The sequence below is a fragment of the Mustelus asterias genome, chromosome 14 (assembly GCF_964213995.1).
Source record: "Mustelus asterias chromosome 14, sMusAst1.hap1.1, whole genome shotgun sequence".
Lineage (NCBI taxonomy): Eukaryota > Metazoa > Chordata > Chondrichthyes > Carcharhiniformes > Triakidae > Mustelus > Mustelus asterias.
The window spans coordinates 53,170,176-53,189,940 of NC_135814.1; the positions used below are offsets into that span (position 1 = coordinate 53,170,176).

Below are 19,765 nucleotides of genomic sequence, written 5' to 3' on the forward strand. Positions count from 1 at the left end.
TATGTGACAGCGGTTTTCACTTCCTCCAATTCCATGGCCTTTCACTTTACACACCAGTGTCTTATGGGGATTTTCACAGTAACTTCATTGCAGTGTTAATGTAAGCCTACTTGTGACACTAATAAATAAACTTTAACTTTATGCAGCACCTTGTCAAATGCACGCACATGCAATAATATCCAAAATATCACCTAGCATGTCAAAATGGATAATTTACAACATTAGTATGTTTTCCATATTAATGTACAAAATATTATGAAATCATTGAAGAAAAGGGCATTTTATATCAATATTGTGACTGCGCATGAAAGCAATTAGCTTGGCTCTGGCTAGAATCTTCCAAAGCTCCATGGGAAGAAATGTGCCAAAGGGTTTGAAAGTAACAATTATGACATATTTTTAAAAAGATCAACTTAGAAGTAGTAGGCTCGTTGTCAATTGCTGGTAAACTACTGAAGTCCATAATATCTGTTGGAATGACTAAACACCTGGGTGAAAAGGTAATGATGAATTAGGGTTCCTAAAGGATAAATGGAGTTGAACAACCTGGAACTCTTTGAAGAAACAATATGAAGTGGTAAAAGTACCATATGAGACTCACAACAAAGAAAATGGCCACTGGAATTAGGTAGTGTGGCCAAATGAATACAGAAGCGATTGGAGGAAAGGAAGCAAACAATAAGAGTAAAATGAAATGAAATGTGCTTGCTGGAAATAGAGTCAGTGGCATTCCAAAGGTTTACTATATGTAAATTATCTGCATTTAATAATAGAAGGAGCAACACTTAAAACTTGCCACTGAAACCAAGTTTGGGCATTTGGCAAATTATGACTAGAATTGTGAATGATTATAGGGGGGCGTGGACAGGATTCACAGGAAGACTAGGTGTAGTTCAATGTAGAAAGCATTTTTTTTTTAAATTGAAAAATGAAATACACCTGAAAAGCAAAGATCTGAAATAGACTGACTGAGCCAGGGGCTTCAACGTGCTGATGTACATAAGACATAGATACAACCATAATAAAGTCAAACAAAAAGTAATTTTAAAAAAAAAATCAATATTTTAATTACAAACGCAAAGAGATAAAATGAACTTGCACAGGTTGTTAGAACACAGCCAGAATATTTTGTAAGGTTTGGGCACTCTTTCTTGGAACAATATAAAAACAATGGAGTGGTGCAGTGCAGAAAATTTACTAAATGTTAGGGAATGAGGGGTTACAATTAAGAAGAGAGTGTTGGATTTGGGTTCTTAGAGCTGAAGGGGCCAACTGACAGAGTTGACCCCTTACGTAGGCGCAGAAAGCTATAGACACAAACTGTTGTCAGTGAGGATAGAAACTGAAGAACCATTTGAATTGAAGGTTAGAAAAAGCTTCTTTAGAAAGTGACCGGGCAGCGGAATTTAATCCGTAAATACTTTTAAGATAATTAGATACCTACTCAAAAGAAAGGAATATATTATGGGTTATGGAGAATGTTAAAACAGTAAAATTGAACAAGATGGTTCATCTAAAGTAAGAGTCATTGCATACGACTACTGTGTTATAAAATTCTGACTATTTTTGGAATAACATCTTGGAAGTTTAGTCACATCTGAAACCTAGGCACTGCACAAGACCAGAATGCAGTAATCAATTCAAATCTTTGCAGAAGGCTTCTTTATACTACACTATCTCAACAATTTTATATAATTTGTGACCATGACATATATATTTACAAAAAATTAACTTTAATAGACAACCGCACATTGTTATAATTTGCACACACATCTAACTCTACCTTACCATCTCTCTCAACTCCTCCACTGTTTGATTTGTCACACTGCTAATCTAGCATAGAGTTCTGAATGAGTAAAGCTTTGCTTTGTTCCCAAGCCATCAAACGCTATCCTTCTCCCTGGCCACTGTCTTAAGGTTGAATCAGACTGCTTGCGACTGTGGCACTGTATTTGAATCAGAAATCAGCTTCCAATCACCTATCCAAACCACCACCAAGATTGCCTATTTCCACATCCAGAACACTCCACCTGTTTCAGAGAGTTAGCATAAGCACGATTGGCTGCATGGCCTTTTCCTATGGCCAGATTTTCCAGCCCCTTCTGCCAGCCGGATCTTCTGGTCCCACCGAAGTAAATGGACATTTGAATGGCTCACCGCATCTGCCAGAAGGGAATACAGAAGGGAATACACCACATCTGTCAGAAGGGAGCCAGAAAATTCTAGCCAATGATTATATGATTCCGCTCCTGCTTAGTTTGGTGTTGAATCCCATTCATGCTTTTATTACCTCTAGACTTGACTATTCCAATGTGCATAGAATCCCTCCAGTGGAGAAGGAGGCAATTTAACCCATCGAGTCTGACTGACTCTCTGACAAGAGTATCTTACCCAGGCCCTCTTCCTGTCCTATCCCCATAACCTCACACATTTACCATGACTAATCCATCTAACCCACACATCTTGAGACACTAAGAGACAATTTTACCATGGTCAATCCACGTAACCTGCACATCCTTGGATGTGAGAGGAAACCGGAGCACCCAGAGGAAACCCACGCAGACACAGGAAGAATGTGCAAACTTCACACAGTCACCCAAGGCCAGAATTGAACCCAGGTCCCTGGCCTGTGAGGCAGTAGTATTTACTAGTGTCACCATGCCAGGTCGGCTTCCAATCATCTGTAAATGTGAGGCAATTCAAAACCTGCTGCTTTATGCAAACTTACATCAAGTCATGTTCATCCATCACTCTCGTTTGCTGATCTACTTTAAATCCTGGTCCAGCACTGACTCAATTTTAAAATTTTCTTCATTGTTTCCAAATTTCTTCATCGTTTCACCTTCCTCTACTTCTGTAACCTGCTGCAGTCTTACAGCTCTCTGAGATTTCTTTGCTGCCCAAATTTTGTCCTCTTACACATCCCCAATTTTCATTTTTCCACTACTAGCGCAGTAGTTCAGCTGCCTTGGCCCCTAGCTCTAGAATTCCTTCCTAAACCTCTCCTCGATATGTACCTCTTTTGACTAAGTTTTTGGTCACCTACGTGAATATATGTGGCTTAGTCAAATTTTGTTAACACTCTTGCGAAGTGCCTTAAGATGGTTTTGTATGTTATTATATAAATACAAGTTGCTCTGGGAACAGTTGAAAATCTCACCTTGTTATAACTTAAAAATAAACTTTGACCAATGTTGGGCTCACTCTTATGCCCGATTTGCATTAAAGAAAATACTTTAGCAACTCTATTAAGAGTAGCATTTTTAAAAAAATCCTTAAAAATTGTATTAGAAGTTTCAATATCATTGAGGCCCCAAAAAAGACTTCATCAACAAAATTAAACACACCAATGGTATTTAATGATGGAAAGTAATTCAATTTTCAATCTCATGCTTAAATTTGAGCAATCTGATGGCTCGATTACTAAATGTAACTCCAAGAGGTAATGTTATGGATTTAGTGTCAAACCATGTATGTATATTAGAATGGTTATCAACAACCTCTTCTCCACAATCAACCCCGACTCCCTGAACCCCAACCAAACTCCATTGGTTTCCAAGAAGCATTTAGCTGTTGAGCCTGCGGTGAACTCTTGGGTATTATCTCTGGGGCCAGCCTGCATCCAAATTGAAGTAGCACTTGGATGGGACTGGAATATTTTGGTTAGGCTGCCAGATCAGTTCAGGTCGTTCATCGCACGAAGTTTGGAAATGGAAACGAAAGCAAACGCGCTGATGGAACAAGACGTTTATTTATAACCTTTTTGAGTTGTCTGCGCCCAATAAATTAAAGACGTTTTTTCGCATGAATTTTGAAACGTATTTCAGCAAATGCAGACGCTGTAAGAAAATACCAGACAAGACCCCCGTCTCCCAAGCCAGTTTTTTAAAAAAACTCACATTGCGGCCCAAACAACGTTCGCCCCACAGCTCCCCAGACCGGAGGGGGGCACCGAAAGAGGCAGTGGGCCGTTGTCCGGGCACCGATTTGCTGGTTTAAGCCGCTCACGATCTCACTCTGGGCCTCGGTTGGTACCAACGTTGTCCTCATTCAGCAGGCAGCCAACCGCTACAACCACACATGATTCAGTCAGTCCCGCGCCCGCAGTTCCGATTGGCTTACACAGACCGCCCCGCCCCCTTAGGCTGACATCCCACCCCTCTATTGGTCGAGGTGGATGTCAATCATGTCCTGGTGCCCGCCCTCTCGTGTGCTAGCAGGTTAGGTTTACGCGGCAGCCGCTCTCCGGTTGCTGGCGCACGCGCCATGCGGGGCTTCCAGCGTCTACTCGAGGCCCCGGATTGTGGCCTAGCCCAGGGTGGCCACAGCTTTCAGGTAAAAGTCAGCACCGGGACTGCGTGGAGGACCGGCTCGGGTTTCAGGTTGGGGGACTCCAGATATGGTGGCGACTGACTGGTTGTGCAGCGGTGTTTGGCCGCCGGAGTTGTGGTTAAACAGGTCACCACCAGCTCGCCGATCCTTCCCGGCCTCCAAAGATGGCGCTGTCGCTAACGCTGCCTGGGCGCTAAGAGGTGGCGAGGCTGCGGCCGGGCCGGGGCCCACTGTCTGCCTGTGGGGGGCAGAGCAGCTCCCTGTACCTCCGGGGCCGGGGGGGAGACAGGCGCTTGGATCAGCATAGGGGAACCCGCGGCCGGGCCGTGTCTCCGGCTAAACTAAAGGCTTTTGCTGCCGGGAGGGGAAACAGCGCTGCCTCGGTGCAGTTTACCCTGCGTTGTCCAGCATCCTCACCCTTTGCACCGTTTGCTCTCCGTATCCGAGCACGGGGATGAGAGGAGGCAGGGGACGGTGTCCAGGCCCTGGGTGCCAGTGTGAGAGGACAGCTTGCTCAAACCACTTAACCCAGGGGGAGAAGCAATTAAAGTTTGACTTGAGCTGTCGAAAGTCCTGGTGCCACTTCACTGAGGGCCCAAGTGAACAGGGAACAGAACATTTATCACGAGTGCTAAAGACTCGAGGGCCCTACCATTGAAATACATTTTGTAATTCTGTGCCCCATCAAGGTCTTTTACTTACGATAAATGGTGGATAAATTCAGTTAGGGCAGTTTTAAAAAGGTCTACACTTCAACAGAATTTACACCGTACAAATATATTGTCGGGAGGAAATACCACAAGACAATTATTGAATCATAGGATGGTTACAACACAGACGGCGGCTGTTTTGCGCATCATGTTTACCCTAGCACTCTTGAAAAATAATTTAGCTAACCCTACTCTCCTGACCTTTCTCTGGAACCGTTTTTTCCTGTTCAGATAATTGTATAATTTCCTTTTGAAAACTGCTACCAAATCTCCCTCCACTACACTCAGGCAGTACATTCCAGATCTGATCACTGATTGCATGATGTGTTTTTCCTCAAGTCATGTACTCGTTCTTCTTCCCCATCACTAAGTCAGTGTCCTCTGGTTCTCGACCCTTCTGCCAATGGGAACAGATTCTCCCTATCTACTCAGTCATGATTTTGTAGACCTCTATCAAATCTCCTCTCAGCATTCTCTTCTTTAAGGAGAATGACACTAGATTCTCCAAACTGTCCTTGTTACTGAAATTGCTCATCCCTGGAACCACTTCAGTGATCATAGGTGACTTTAATCTACACGTAGATCGGACAAATCAGATTGGCAAAGATAGCCTGGAAAATGAGTACATAGTGTATATGTAAGATTTCTTACAGCACTACATACTAGATCCAACCAGGGAGTAGGCTGTTCTAAACCTGGTGATGAGCAATGATGTGGAGATGCCGGCGTTGGACTGGGGTAAACACAGTTAGAAGTTTAACAACAACAGGTTAAAGTCCAACAAGTTTATTTGGTAGCAAAAGCCACACAAGCTTTCAGAGCTCCAAGCCCCTTCTTCAGGTGAGTGGGAATTCTGTTCACAAACAGGGCATATAAAGACACAGACTCAATTAACATGAATAATGGTTGGAATGCGAATACTTACAGCTAATCAAGTCTTTAGTTAGACACAAGTCTAATCAAGTCTTTAGTCCAGACACACGGAACAGCCATGGGGACCAAATTCGCACCTCAATATGCCAACATCTTCATGCACAGATTCGAACAAGACTTCTTCACCGCACGGGACCTTCAACCGATGCAATACACTAGATACATCGATGACATTTTCTTCCTTTGGACTCATGGTGAACAATCACTGAAACAACTCTATGATGACATCAACAAGTTCCATCCCACCATCAGGCTCACCATGGACTACTCTCCGGAATCAGTTGCATTCTTGGACACACGCATCTCCATTAAGGACGGTCACCTCAGCACCTCACTGTACCGCAAGCCCACGGATAACCTCACGATGCTCCACTTCCCCAGCTTCCACCCTAAACACGTTAAAGAAGCCATCCCCTATGGACAAGCCCTCCGTATACGCAGGATCTGCTCGGATGAGGAGGATCGCAACAGACACCTCCAGACGCTGAAAAATGCCCTCATAAGAACAGGATATAGCGCTCGACTCATTGATCAACAGTTCCAACGTGCCACAGCGAAAAACCGCACCGACCTCCTCAGAATACAAACACGGGACACAGTGGACAGAGTACCCTTCGTCGTCCAGTACTTCCCTGGAGCGGAGAACCTACGGCATCTCCTCCGGAGCCTTCAACATGTCATTGATGAAGACGAACATCTCGCCAAGGCCATCCCCACACCCCCACTTCTTGCCTTCAAACAACCGCGCAACCTCAAACAGACCATTGTGGGCAGCAACCTACCCAGCCTTCAGGAGAACAGTGACCACGACACCACACAACCCTGCCACTGCAACCTCTGCAAGACGTGCCAGATCATCGACACGGATGCCATCATCTCACGTGAGAACACCATCCACCAGGTACACGGTACCTACTCTTGCAACTCGGCCAACATTGTCTACCTGATACGCTGCAGGAAAGGATGTCCCGAGGCATGGTACATTGGGGAAACTATGCAGACGCTGCGACAACGGATGAATGAACACCGCTCGACAATCACCAGGCAAGACTGTTCTCTTCCTGTTGGGGAGCACTTCAGCGGTCACGGGCATTCGGCCTCTGATATTCGGGTAAGCGTTCTCCAAGGCAGCCTTCACGACACACGACGGCGCAGAGTCGCTGAGCAGAAACTGATAGCCAAGTTCCGCACACACGAGGACGGCCTCAACCGGGATATTGGGTTCATGTCACACTATTTGTAACCCCCACAGCTTGCCTGGACCTGCAGAGTTTCACTGGCTGTCTTGTCTGGAGACAATACACATCTTTTTAGCCTGTCTTGATGCTCTCTCCACTCACGTTGTTTGTATCTTAAAGACTTGATTAGTTGTAAGTATTCACGTTCCAACCATTATTCATGTAAATTGAGTCTGTGTCTTTATATGCCCTGTTTGTGAACAGAATTCCCACTCACCTGAAGAAGGGGCTTGGAGCTCCGAAAGCTTGTGTGGCTTTTGCTACCAAATAAACCTGTTGGACTTTAACCTGGTGTTGTTAAACTTCTTACAATGAGCAATGAGACAGGGTTAATCAATAACCTCATAATAAAGGAGCCTTTAGGCGACAGCAATCACAACGCAATTGAATTTCATGTTCAGTTTGAAGCGAAGAAATGTGGAACTAAGAATTATAAAATTGAATAAAGGTAATTGTAAGCATATGAAAGCAGAGTAAACTGGGAAGCTAGGTTAAAAGGTAGGCAGTAGAGATGTAGTGACAAACTTTTAAGGAGATATTTATCCCAGTGATGAAGAAAGACAGAAGTTAAGGATAGTATCAAATTGAAAGAAATGCTGCATAAATCTGCAGAGATTAGTGATAGGTCAGAAAACTGTTTGGATTTTAAAAACCAGCAAGGATGGCTAAAAATAGGAGAAAGTTGAATATGCGAGAAAACTAGCTAGTAATATAAAAAGAGATGGTAAGAATTTCTTGTGTTTAAGTTGGAAATAGCGTGACATTAGTGTACCTTTTAAGAAAGTTTTTAAAAAAAATCATGATTTCTGCAACTCACAGCCTCAGTTGATGTCATTACTGTTGCTGGGCAGGCTATCAGATGTCTTTTTATTGCTCCTTGAGTGGCTTGGATGGGAGTTGTTTGTTTTTACTTTGGGATTCTGCATTGTTATGAGGGAAAAAAACTGGTTGGCAGGTCGGATGACAAGTTCTTTCAGTTTCAGTTCTGAACTACAGTTTAGTTTTAGAAGGGACAGCAAGCTTAAAAAAAAGGTTTTCCGTCTCTCCCTGCTGTTTTGGAAATACTGCTGGTTATCGGAAAGAAAGGTCTTACTTTCCTGCAGTAAAGATTCTGCAGTTGGTGGCTTGACCAGAGAGTCTCCCTGGGGTTCTGAGAAGCTGTTTTGACTTCAACTTATTCTGAGTGAATCCAGAGGACTGTAGACTTCAACCAAAGGACTCAATTTCCAGTATCATGTGAGCATTAGGCTTTATTGTGAACTTGTTTAAAGGGTTTTGTCTGTGGAAGGTTTTGGTTTTGATTGGAACACATTAGATATATTTGTTAAGGGTAATACATCATAGTGGTCATTTTGGTTTCTTGTTTGTAATTGATAAAAGCTCTTGCTAATTTTCTTACTATACATGTTGGCTATATTCTTAAATAAAATTTGTTTGCTAAAAGCTCCCTAGTGCTCATTTGAATCATACTTTAAGTGAAACATCTCATGCTTATCCTAGCCAAATTCAAGATGCAAAACTTCTGATTTAGACGGGCTCCATACAACACTTTGGATTTCTGACCTGAACCATAACAATAGTAACTCAAACTACTGTTGGTCCTCCTAAAGATTGAGAATTGATCATGGAAAACAAGGAATTGATGAGGTGTTGAACAGATATTTTGTCTGTTTTCACTCTTGAAGACTTAGAAAACTTCCCAAATATACTTGAAAATCAAATGGTGAATGGGAGAATGGAATTTAAAACAATTACCATCACTAGGGAAACGGTCATGGGAATACTATTAAATCCAAAGTCTGACCAGTTCCAGGATCAGATGGCGTGTGTCACTGATTACATGATGTGTTTTTCCTCAAGTCATGTCTAATTCTTCTTCCCCATCACTAAGTCAATGTCCTCTGGTTCTCAACCCTTCTGCCAATGGGAACAGATTCTCCCTATCTACTCAGCCCTGATCCCCCATGATTTTGAATACATCTATCAAATCTCCTCTCAGCATCTTAGGGTCTTAAAAGAAGTGGCTGCAGAGATAGAAGATACATTGGTTATAATCTTCTAAAATTCCTTAAATTCTGGAAAGGCCCCAGTGGTTTGCAAAGTAGCTAATGAAATACCAGGGAAACTGCTAGAATCCATTATTAAGGAGGTTAGAGCAGGATACTTAGAAAATCATGAGATCAGGCAGAATTAATATCTTGTGAAAGGGAAATAGTTTTTGAGGAACTAACAAGCAAGTGGATAATGTGTGTGTTAAACAGATTAAATGAATGGGCAAAAATTGGCACATGGGAGGAAAATGTGAACTTGTTCTCGTAGGCAGGAAGAATACAAAGGCAGCACATTTTTTAAATGGGCAAGAGATTGCAGAACTCTAATGTACAGAGGGATGTAGGTATCCTGGTACATAAATCACAAAGTTAATATGCAGGTACAGCAAGTGATTAAGAAGGTGTTAGATTGTTGATGTTTATTTCAAGAGGAATGGAATATCAAGTAGGGGCATTTTACTGCCACTGGAGAGGGCATTGGTGAGACCACATCTGGAATATTGTGCGGAGTTTTGGTCTCATTTGAAAAAATATATAATTGCATTAGAAGTAGTACTGAGAAGGTTTACTCAACTCGTTCTTGGGGTGCAGGACTTAACCTATGAAGAAGGATTGAACTGGTTGGGCCTACGCATTGATGTTTAGAAGACTGAGAGGTTATCTTATTGAAACATAAAGATCTGAGAGGACTTGATAGGATAGATACCGGAAGGATGTTTCCAGTTGTGGAACAGACTAAGATTAGGGGACACAGTTTCAGAATATGAGGTTTCCCAAAATACTGAGATTAGGCAAAACGTTTTTTTTGAAGGTCATTAATATGGAATTCTCTTCCTAGGAAAGCAGCGGAGGCTGAATCTTTGAATTTATTCAAGGCGGAGTTACAGATTTTTGGTAGATGAGGGTGTGAAGGCTTATGGGGAACAGACAGGAAAGTGGAGTTGAGACCACAACCAGATCAGCCATGATCTTCTTGAATAGTGACGCATGTTCGAAGGGCCGAGTGGCCTACTCCTCCTATGTCTTATGTTCCTATTTTTGTAAGTATTTTCTGCAGCTTTTCCAGTGTCTTCACTTCCTTCCCTAAATGTGATGTCAAGAATTAGATGCAGTACTCTAGTTGAAGAAGAACCAGTGTTTTATAAAGGTTTCCAATAACTTCCTTGCTCTTGTACTTTATCTCTGTTTATAAAGCTCAAGGTCTCTCATGCCTTAATAAGCATCTACCCGGCAATGTAGAAAATTGCCCAGCTATGTCCTATACACACAAAACAGGAGAAGTCCAACCCAGCCAATTATCGTTCCATCAGTCCACTCTTGATCATCAGTAAAATGATGTAAGGGGTAATCAACAGTGCTATCAAGCAACACATGCTTAGCAATAACCTGCTGACTGATGCTCAGTTTGAGTCCTGCCAGAGTCACTCGGCTCCTGACCTCAGTACAGCCTCGGTTCAAACATGGTCAAAAGAGCTGAACTCCAGAGATGAAGTGAAAGTGACTGCCCTTGATATCAAGGCAGTATTTGACTGAGTGAGGCATCAAAAAGCCAGAGCAAAACTGGAATTAATGGGAATTGGGGAAAACACTCCACTGGTTGGAGTCCTACCTGGCACAAAGGCCGATGGCCTTGGTTGTTGGAGGTGAATGATCTCCATTCCAGTACATCACTGCAGGAGCTCCTCAGGGTAGTGTCATAGACTCAACCATCTTCAGCTGCTTCATTATTGACCTTCCTTCCATCACAAAGTCAGAGTGTTCACTGGTGATTATGCAATGTTCAGCACCATTTGTGACTCCTCATACTGAAGTATTCCATGTCCAAATGCAACAAGGCTTGGATGACATCCAGTCTTGGACTGCAAAGTGGCAAGTAATAGTCACACCCACAAGTATCCGGCAATGACTATCTCCAACAAGAAAAAATCTAACCATCGCCCCATGACAATTAGTGGCATTGCCTTCACTGAATCCTCCACTATCAACATCTTGGGGGTTGACCAGAAACTGAACTGGGCTAGCCATGTGAATACTGTGGCTACAAGAGCAGGTTGGAGCCTAGGAATCCTGTGGCGAGTAATTTGCCTCCTGACTCCCCAAAGCCTGTCCACCATCTACAAGGCACAAGTCAGGAGTGTGATGCAATACTCTGCAGTTGCCTGAACGTTTGTAGCTCCAGCAACACTCAAGAAACTTGACACAATCTAGAACACCCCATCCACAAATAGTTATTCCCTCTACCACTGATGCACAGTGGCAACAAGTGAGTACAAGATGTACTGCAGGAGCTCAACCAAGTCTCCTCAGTCAGCACTTTCCAAATCCACCACCTAGAAGGACAAGAGCAGCAGTTGCATGGGAATGCCACCACCTGGAAACTCCCCTATAAGTCTCACACTCTCATGACTTGGAACTATATTGCTGTATTTTCACTATCACTGGGTCAAAATCCTGGAACTGTGGGTGTACCTATGTGACATGGAATGCAGTGATTCAAGAAGGCTGCTCAGTACCACTTCAAGACCAATTCAGGATGGGAATAATGCTCGTCCAGCCAATAATGCCCACATCTCAAGGATTAGAACTATGAGTAAAATATTACAACAAAGGTATTGCTGGATTGAGAGCAAATGTGGATCTATGAGCACATGGCAGGGGCTGTGGATTACCTGAATCATGCTGGGATCAGAGTCCTGACAGATTGTATAATGAGGGCTGTGAATAGGGCTTTAAAATAAGTATTGTGGGGGGGGGGGGGGGGGGGGAGCGGCGGTGTTCAGTCACATGGAAAATTAGAAAATCAAAATTAAAGGAGAAGGTATGAGTTCAGGTTAGTGATGAGGTAGATTGGTACTAGAAAATGAAAGGAAGAGACAGATTGTGTGAACATCATTTTGCAATAAAGAATTATACAAGAGTAGGGAAATTTGATAATAGAACAAATCTAAAGCCTTTGGTTCTGAATGCACAAAGCATTCGGAACAAAATGAACAGGTTAACAGTGTAAATAGAGACAAAGGCATTTGATAGTGATCGCTGAGACATGGTTACAAGAAGACCAGGTCTGGGAATTGAATATGCAAGAGTACTCAGTATTTCAGAAGGATAAACAGAAAGGCAAAAGATGTCAGTTCTGTAGCGAGAAATTATGTAAACACAGGAAATCGAGTTTGAAATCAGTCTGGGTAGAAATAAATAGCAAAGGAAAATAGTTCCTGGTTGGAGTATTCTATAGGCCCACAAACAGTGGTTCTACAGTGGCGGCACAGTATAAACCAGGAAATATTGAGGCATGCAAGAAAGGTACAACAAGAATCATGGGTGATTTAATGTTTGCATTGACTGGATTAATCAAATTGGCAAGGGTAGCCTCGAGGGAAAGTTCATTAAATGAATTAGAGATTGTTTCTTGGAGCAATATGTTGTGGAACCAACCAGAGAGTAGGCTGTCTCCCGGTGCTCCGGTTTCCCCCCTCAATCCAAAATGTGCCGATTCGGTGCATTGGCCACGCTAAATTGCCCTTTACTGTCCCAAGATGTGTAGGTTAGATGGATTAGCCTTGGTAAATTTGTGGAGTTATGGGGATAGGGTGGGGGAAAGAACCTGGGTAGTGTACTCTGTCAGAGGTGTTCAGTGCAGACTCAACGGGCTGAATGTCCTCCTTCTGCACTGTAGGGATGCTGTGATAAACATTTGTTTTATGCAACTTAACTCAAATTCTCTTATTTTTATAGGGAATGAATATATCCTAAATGGAGTCCTCAGGAATTGTGTCCTTTCTGCAGATGTGCATTTTCCATATACAACAGAAACATTTTGGCAGTTACTTTTGGTCACTTATGAAAAAGACATGCTGCTATTAAAAATTCTTCGTTTGAAGCACATATGCCAGCCTTCAATAAGATTCTGCCACCCTCGGATTATGGGTTGTGATTCCTTGCTAGATCAGTTGGGCAGCTGCACAAATGAGGATGAAGTATTTGATGTTGTAGGGAAGAACAAAGCCAAGCTTTCGGTGAAGCATGTGGGGCATGCAATACATCTACTCTGGCAACTTCAAAAAGAGAGGCCGCAGATGCTGAGGACCATAGATTTCATTAGGAAACATCCACAATTCATGGTTCTTCGTGTGCTAGCTGAAAACAAGATTGAACTGATGGACGATGAAACGTTGGTGGATATGTTATACAATGCACTGAGGTAACTACAGGTACTGAAGCTAGTTAAGTTATTGAAAGAAGATAAGGTGCAATCATTTACACGTACTGTAGCCCCTCTTAGGATATTAACATTCACCATTAAAGCTCATTACGTACAATGGCATAGAGTTACAAAGAATACACAGCACAAGAGCAGGCCATTTGTCTCGACCAGTCCATACTGATGGTTGCATTCCATTTGAGCCTCTTTCCTGCTTTATCTAACTAACAGCATAACCGTTTGTTTCCTTCTCCCATGCTTACCTTGTCTCCCCTTAAATGCATTGTGTTTAATTACTTCCTTGTTGATACAATATTGTACAAAATACTGGCTTCTTGCTGGTTCCCAATATCTGTGCATTTAATTGCAAGTACGCCAAGTAACTGCAGGCTGAGAATTTGAGTGTATGGATTTGATAATTGTGGATTCCCACCCATAATTCACAAGCTGTGCAATTTTATTTTTAAATGTGTACAAATCATTTACACTCGTGAAATGTAAATCAGCGTTGCACCTTAACCACATTTAGAAGCTAGAGTTTTGAGAAAAACTATTGTTTCTATTGGCAGGGATTTTTCCTTTTCGGGCAAGATCAACTATTAGATTGAATCTCTAATTACTTAAAGCAGCTGATTGTCTTAATTTAAAATAGCTTGTAAATATTATAATTCTACTACTAATATACATTAGGGGGGAAAAAAAAACCCTACATGATCTTTAGAACTGCAGCATTCCTCCTGTTCCTCTGTGATCATTTTATAAGTCAATGTCGTGTACTTTCTGGCTGCTTTTCTTATAAAGTGACAAAAGCAGTCAGAATTTAGTCTTGATTCAGTTTAAACAGATGAGATGAATGCGGATTGAGACCCAATTTCTCTGGGTGACTATTAATTTAAGCATAAAATAAATGACTTTGAGAAAGGAGAGTTCACTAAAATTGCAATAACATGCACGAGGTAGGTGAAAGTGATCTCCAGCCCATCATCCATCCAGGAAGATCCTACAATTCTCCCTTCACTCCGCCCAACTGTTTATTAAATTAATGGGTTGTTGCCTTCTGTACCTTGAAACCTATTCCATATGTTGATCACAACTGGTGTGAAGAACTGACATCAGGTCAAATTTTGTCTTTTACTGGTTTGAAACTGTATCTTTTTGTCCCACTTTGGCAGTTTAAGTGTGAATTAGTGATTATTCTATGTTTCCGTGCGACTGGAAAGCCCACATTTTTTCAGTGTTTCCTTGGATCTCATCTGATGCTAGGACCAGTTTCAAGGTTGTTTGATCTGTCTCATGGTATCAATATCTTCCTTCAGTTACAAAAACTGCACACAAGCTGCAGAATGATCAGAGTTTGAATATGATTTTCCCTGACTTTGATTTTTGCTTTTTTGAATGCACTCTGTGTTGTTGAATGCTCCTCCAAAGTGACTCGACATATTGAGCGTCTAATCTACTAATGCCCTGCAATCTTTTTCAACTTAACCCGTGGCTATTTTGACACCATTCATGATTGATATTTGTATTGCTCGGTAAGTTCAGTTGGTTATGTTGTTCCAAGTTAAAATTCAATATGATTATTAAAATGATTTGTTCAAATACTGCCACCATGAATTAGAATTATGATTTGAATATATTCAGATGTTTTCTAGTATAAAATTCCCTCTTTCCTGTAAAACTGCCATATCCTCACTTTTATGAGCGGAACATGTAAAATGCTTGGTCTCTGAATGAATTTTATAATAATGAATATCTCAAGTGGTTAGTAGAAAGGATAAAACATGGAGAATGAATATGAACTCTAAGATAGTAATATGATATGGAGCTGGTCATGGGGATGATATATGTTTTTTTAAAAAGTGAAGTTTTAAAAAAGAATGAATGATTGAGAACAATTACATTGATTTGTTTGATTTCATGGTTCACGAAGATAATCTGTCGCAAGCAATATAGGAGCACTATCTCCAATCCACATGTTGGAGAGAATACAGAGCTCGAAGGAATAGAACATCCAGAAAAATATATGGAATATGACTTTTTTTAAAAACAAAAGTTGTAGCATTCTCAATCTTGCTTCCAATAGTCTATGTTTGCAATTCTAAATTGGTATTGACCCAATTAGCATTAGTCCAGAAATCCTGGTAAGGTGTACTCAGGAATAAATAGAATAAGGTTAATCGAACTGCCATATTGACTCAGTAGGTAAGGCCATTATGAAGCTTTTCTGCATATGCTGTTTTCTAAAAGAATGAAGGTTTTTCAGTCACTATTGGTGGACAGCCTTTTTGTGGCAAATGTATTTCTATCACTGTATTATAATGTATATCACAACATTAAAGTACATATTGTAAATCATACTACAGGCAGAATACCCTACATACCTATCTGTAAACTTGTATGAATAGTTTTTTTTTGTTTTCTGATTGTAAAAACCAAAATGAAGTGTCCATAACGAAGCGTTAGAAGAGCATGTTGCGATTGAAACAGTGACAATTGGACAGAATGTAGAATCCCAAAATTCATCCGTAGTGACAGGAAGTCCGTGAGCAGCATCAGTATGGAATGAGTGTCTGTCTATCTAAAAACCTAAGTGAAATTCTGATAAACATCAGAATCCATTTCCAACCCTGGGTGATCGGTGAGCCACATCAACCTTTTGTGAATTTATGAATGAAATTGAATTATTTAAGAACAATTAAAAAGTTTTCCAAAGCCAATAACGCATGCATCTGCAGAATATTAAATAGATAAGCATAGAAGTATTTGCAATTACATGGTTTGCAATTTTAGAGTCTAAATGCATGCATACATTTGAACTTATTCATGTTAAATCAACATTGCTTCAAGCATAATGGTTCTTATCTGACGATATATTTCTGTAATTTACTAAGGTTGAATGTCGAACCTCATGATTCTATGGTGCAACAGCTCATGGTTGAAGCATGGGGGCGGATTGAAAGGTAAATACAGCAGATTTTATAACTAGTTTTGGATGAGTAATGTCTTTTCTTGCATTTAGCTTTAATGTCTATTTTTAAAAAAAAAATGAAAATAGCATTTCACCTTAAATCCTACAGTATGAACAGAGCAAACTACTGGGAAATAAATGCACAAAAGAATGCAAATGTATAATAAATGCTAACTTAGTAAAAGGTTCATATTTGATATTGTATTTTCAATATTTGTGACTAGAAATGGTGTGCAGTTTCCTCCTATTGATTCAATGTTTCTTTTCAGATAATGGCTACTATATAAGTACAACATGTGTAGAATAAATTTACAGTGGATACAACCAATAAATCATCTGAATTATTTTGCTTAAAATTCATGCCTCCTGTTCTACATTGCCAGATATGAGCATTTTGATATAATGCCTCTCTGCAGCCCCCTCTATGGGAGCTGTAAATAAAGTTAGTTCAATAAAAACTGCCTGTTGAGCATGTTAATCTTAGTGCAATACTCAACACCTAGAATCATAGAATCCCTACAGTGTAGAAGAGGCCATTTGGCCCATCAAGTCTGTACCGACTCTCTGATCGAGCATCTTACCTAGGCCCCTCTCCCGCCCTATCCCCGTAATCCCACACATTTCCTATGGCTACTCCAGCTAACCTATACATCTTGGGATACAAAGGGGCAATTTAGCATGACCAATCCACATAACCTGCACATCAAACTGTTTTACAGTCCATTGGAGGCATTCCCAGTCAATCTGGGGCATGGATATTGGTAAAATGTAATCCAAATGGAACTTCAGGAATGTTAATTTATTTGAGCTGGACACTGGTAAACTTTTAAAAGCTCAACCTGCACATTTTGTTTGTTCATGGGATATGGCCATTGCAGGAAAGACCAGCATGAACCCAATCTAGGCTTTTACTCTACTGAAGTACTACTGTGTTGATGTGTACTTTTGGATGAGATGTTAAACCAAGGGCAGTCTTAACTGGAGTTCAGAGCATCATGGTTTATCTGGTACACTGGCTACTATTAACCCTTCAATGAACATCACTGATGCCGATTTTCTAGTTGTCCCATTTTTGTTTGAAACCTTGACTTACGCAAATAGCTACCACTTTTCCCTTAATTACAATCGTGCCAATGCTTCAGAAGTCATTGACTGTAAAAGGTTTTTGACACTGAGACCACATTGTCTTGCTTTATACAAAGTTAACCTGAAATGATGGGAAAATTATAATAAAAGAAATTAAAGAACTTAAAAGGCACACATGTATGGATAACTCAAAGTGGAAGGAGGGATTGTCATAAGCTCCAGTCGTCTTAGAAGAATCTAGGATGGACCAAGAGTAGAAGACACGTCACAAGAAATAGGAGTAGACTATTTTGTCTATCAAGCCAACTCCATGATTCAATAAGATCATAGTTGATCTGATGTGGCCGTAACTCCACTTTCTGGCTGTTCTGAGATGGTCCTTCTATCTGTGGATTTTAGGCTTGGTACTTGGTTAATAGACACACTGTAGCCATACTCTGGTATCTGTTTTACACTTGTTTATTAGTGCTACATCTTAACATCTAATCCCTCTCCTGAGTCCAGCACATGATTGACTGATGTCAGTGGTACATCATCTATGTCATACATTAGCAACTCCCATCTGTTAACTCTTTATACTACGTTGCCTGTTTCCCCAGCCCAACCATAACTCCCATGTTGATGGAAAATCTGTTCACCTTAGCCTTGAATATATTCAGTGACCCAGCCTCCACTGCCCTCTGCAGAGCCACATTCCAAAGACTAACAATCTTCCTCATACTTTTTCTCCAATGATTGTGATTGTTTTAAATTTCACCTCTTTTACCTTTGTTCTACTATTCTTGGGATGTTTTCTATGTCTTCTACTGTGATGCAAAATATTTGTCTCCCATTATTAATTCTCACTCTCTAAGGGTCTAATGTTTCCTTTACTCTCTTCCTTTTTATATATTTGTAGAAGTTTTACGTGCCATTTTATATTTCTTATATGTCTTCTCTCATACTCCATTTTCTCTTTTTTAGTTATCCTTTGCTGCTTTCTAAAATTTTCCTAATCTTTTCGGTTATCACTAATCCTTTGTACTTTTTTTTCATTTTGATTCCTTAATTAGCCATGGATAGTTTCCTTTGATCCTTCTCATAGCGTCTTTCTTAACAGAATTTTTATCGAGTTATGCAATATCTTTTTAAATATATTCTTCTGCTTCTTTCTTTTAGCCTGTTTTCCCATTCTGCTTTAGCCAGCTCTGTCCTCATACCCTTGTAATTGCCTTTGTTTAAGACACTATAAATTTCTTGTCCTCAAACTGAATGTGAAACTCTCACATTATGATCACTCTTACTGTGACGATCCTTTACTATGATGTTTTAATTAATCCTGCCCGATTACATGTTATCAGATTTAAAATAGCCTGTTCACTGGCTGGTTCCTGTAGGAGTTTTTCAGAGATCCAAGTATTTTGCTGATTTCATGCAGGAGATTTCTCTTTATTAATACAGCTCAGCCAATACAAAGAAATCACCGGAGACAGTAGTTTCTGGTTAAAGACAAACTTTTTTGAGCCAGGCCTTGTTCCACCATGTGAGGGAGAGCAATTTAAGACCGCTCAAATTTTTCTAATTAAATTATCAAGACATTCTGTAATTATACTTCTTCAGAAATCATCTGCCCACCTACTCTGTCCATCTTATTAGGACAATTACATCCTATACTCTGGCAACGTGAGAATTCATTGGTCCGTAGAATCTGGAAGTTCCCACCACTTGTCTCTTAGCAATTTCAATTATGTAGGTAATAGAGTTCAAAGTTAACTTTCTCACTGTCTCTCCAGAATGTCTTGATAATTTAATTAGAGTTCAAGAGTTGCTGTTCTCACCGTCTGCTAAGTATCCCTTATCAGAAAATGAATTGTCCCATTCATTTAGTGTCTTGGAACTGTACTGATAAAGACTATGCTCTGTGGCTGTATTGTTCTTAAAGAATGTGGTTCAGCTCACTTAGCTTTCACCCCATTATGCCCTGGGCCAGTCTGTATTTGGCTAAGATGTACAGAATACTTTCAAAAATACATATTTAAAATCTCTGACAGTGGTTATATGTGTATCTATGCATCTGTACCTTTGTAATTCATACATTTTCTGTACTATATTCATTTCTAAATTAGTCTACCCCGGTTTTACTAATCTTTCAGTACCAAACTACCCTTATCTCCTCTCTCAGTTCCAAATGTATTGTTCTAAGGAACTGCCCTGAATGCGCACTCTGAACTCAACCTCCAGGTTATTTTTGCCAATTGACTCATCCA

The 19,765-nt window shown here is 40.6% G+C and overlaps 2 protein-coding genes across 8 annotated transcripts in view; one reads left to right on the plus strand and one right to left on the minus strand.

Annotated features, from left to right (window-relative positions):
• Positions 1–5,348, minus strand: part of ppig (peptidylprolyl isomerase G (cyclophilin G)) — a 43,698-nt gene extending 38,350 nt beyond the window's left edge. The window contains exons 1-2 of one of the 3 annotated variants that reach the window (XM_078228382.1): positions 5,244–5,348; positions 3,900–4,068 (exon numbers count right to left, since the gene is read on the minus strand). The gene's annotated coding sequence lies outside the window, so the exon portion shown is untranslated. Of the gene's footprint in view, positions 1–3,899; positions 4,069–4,749; positions 4,916–5,034; positions 5,202–5,243 lie in introns of those variants that run through there. The other 2 variants (XM_078228381.1, XM_078228383.1) reach the window with 2 other exon arrangements.
• The window catches only part of fastkd1 (FAST kinase domains 1), a 42,476-nt gene continuing 26,919 nt past the window's right edge, over positions 4,209–19,765 (plus strand). For 3 of the 5 annotated variants that reach the window (XR_013499539.1, XM_078228385.1, XM_078228386.1), the window contains exons 1-3: positions 4,209–4,335; positions 13,000–13,465; positions 16,357–16,425. Coding sequence is in view for 4 of the 5 variants with exons in the window: in XM_078228385.1 (XP_078084511.1) it covers positions 13,116–13,465; positions 16,357–16,425 (419 nt within the window). In the remaining variant the exon portion in view is untranslated. Of the gene's footprint in view, positions 4,336–12,999; positions 13,476–16,356; positions 16,426–19,765 lie in introns of all 5 variants that reach the window. The other 2 variants (XM_078228387.1, XM_078228388.1) reach the window with 1 other exon arrangement.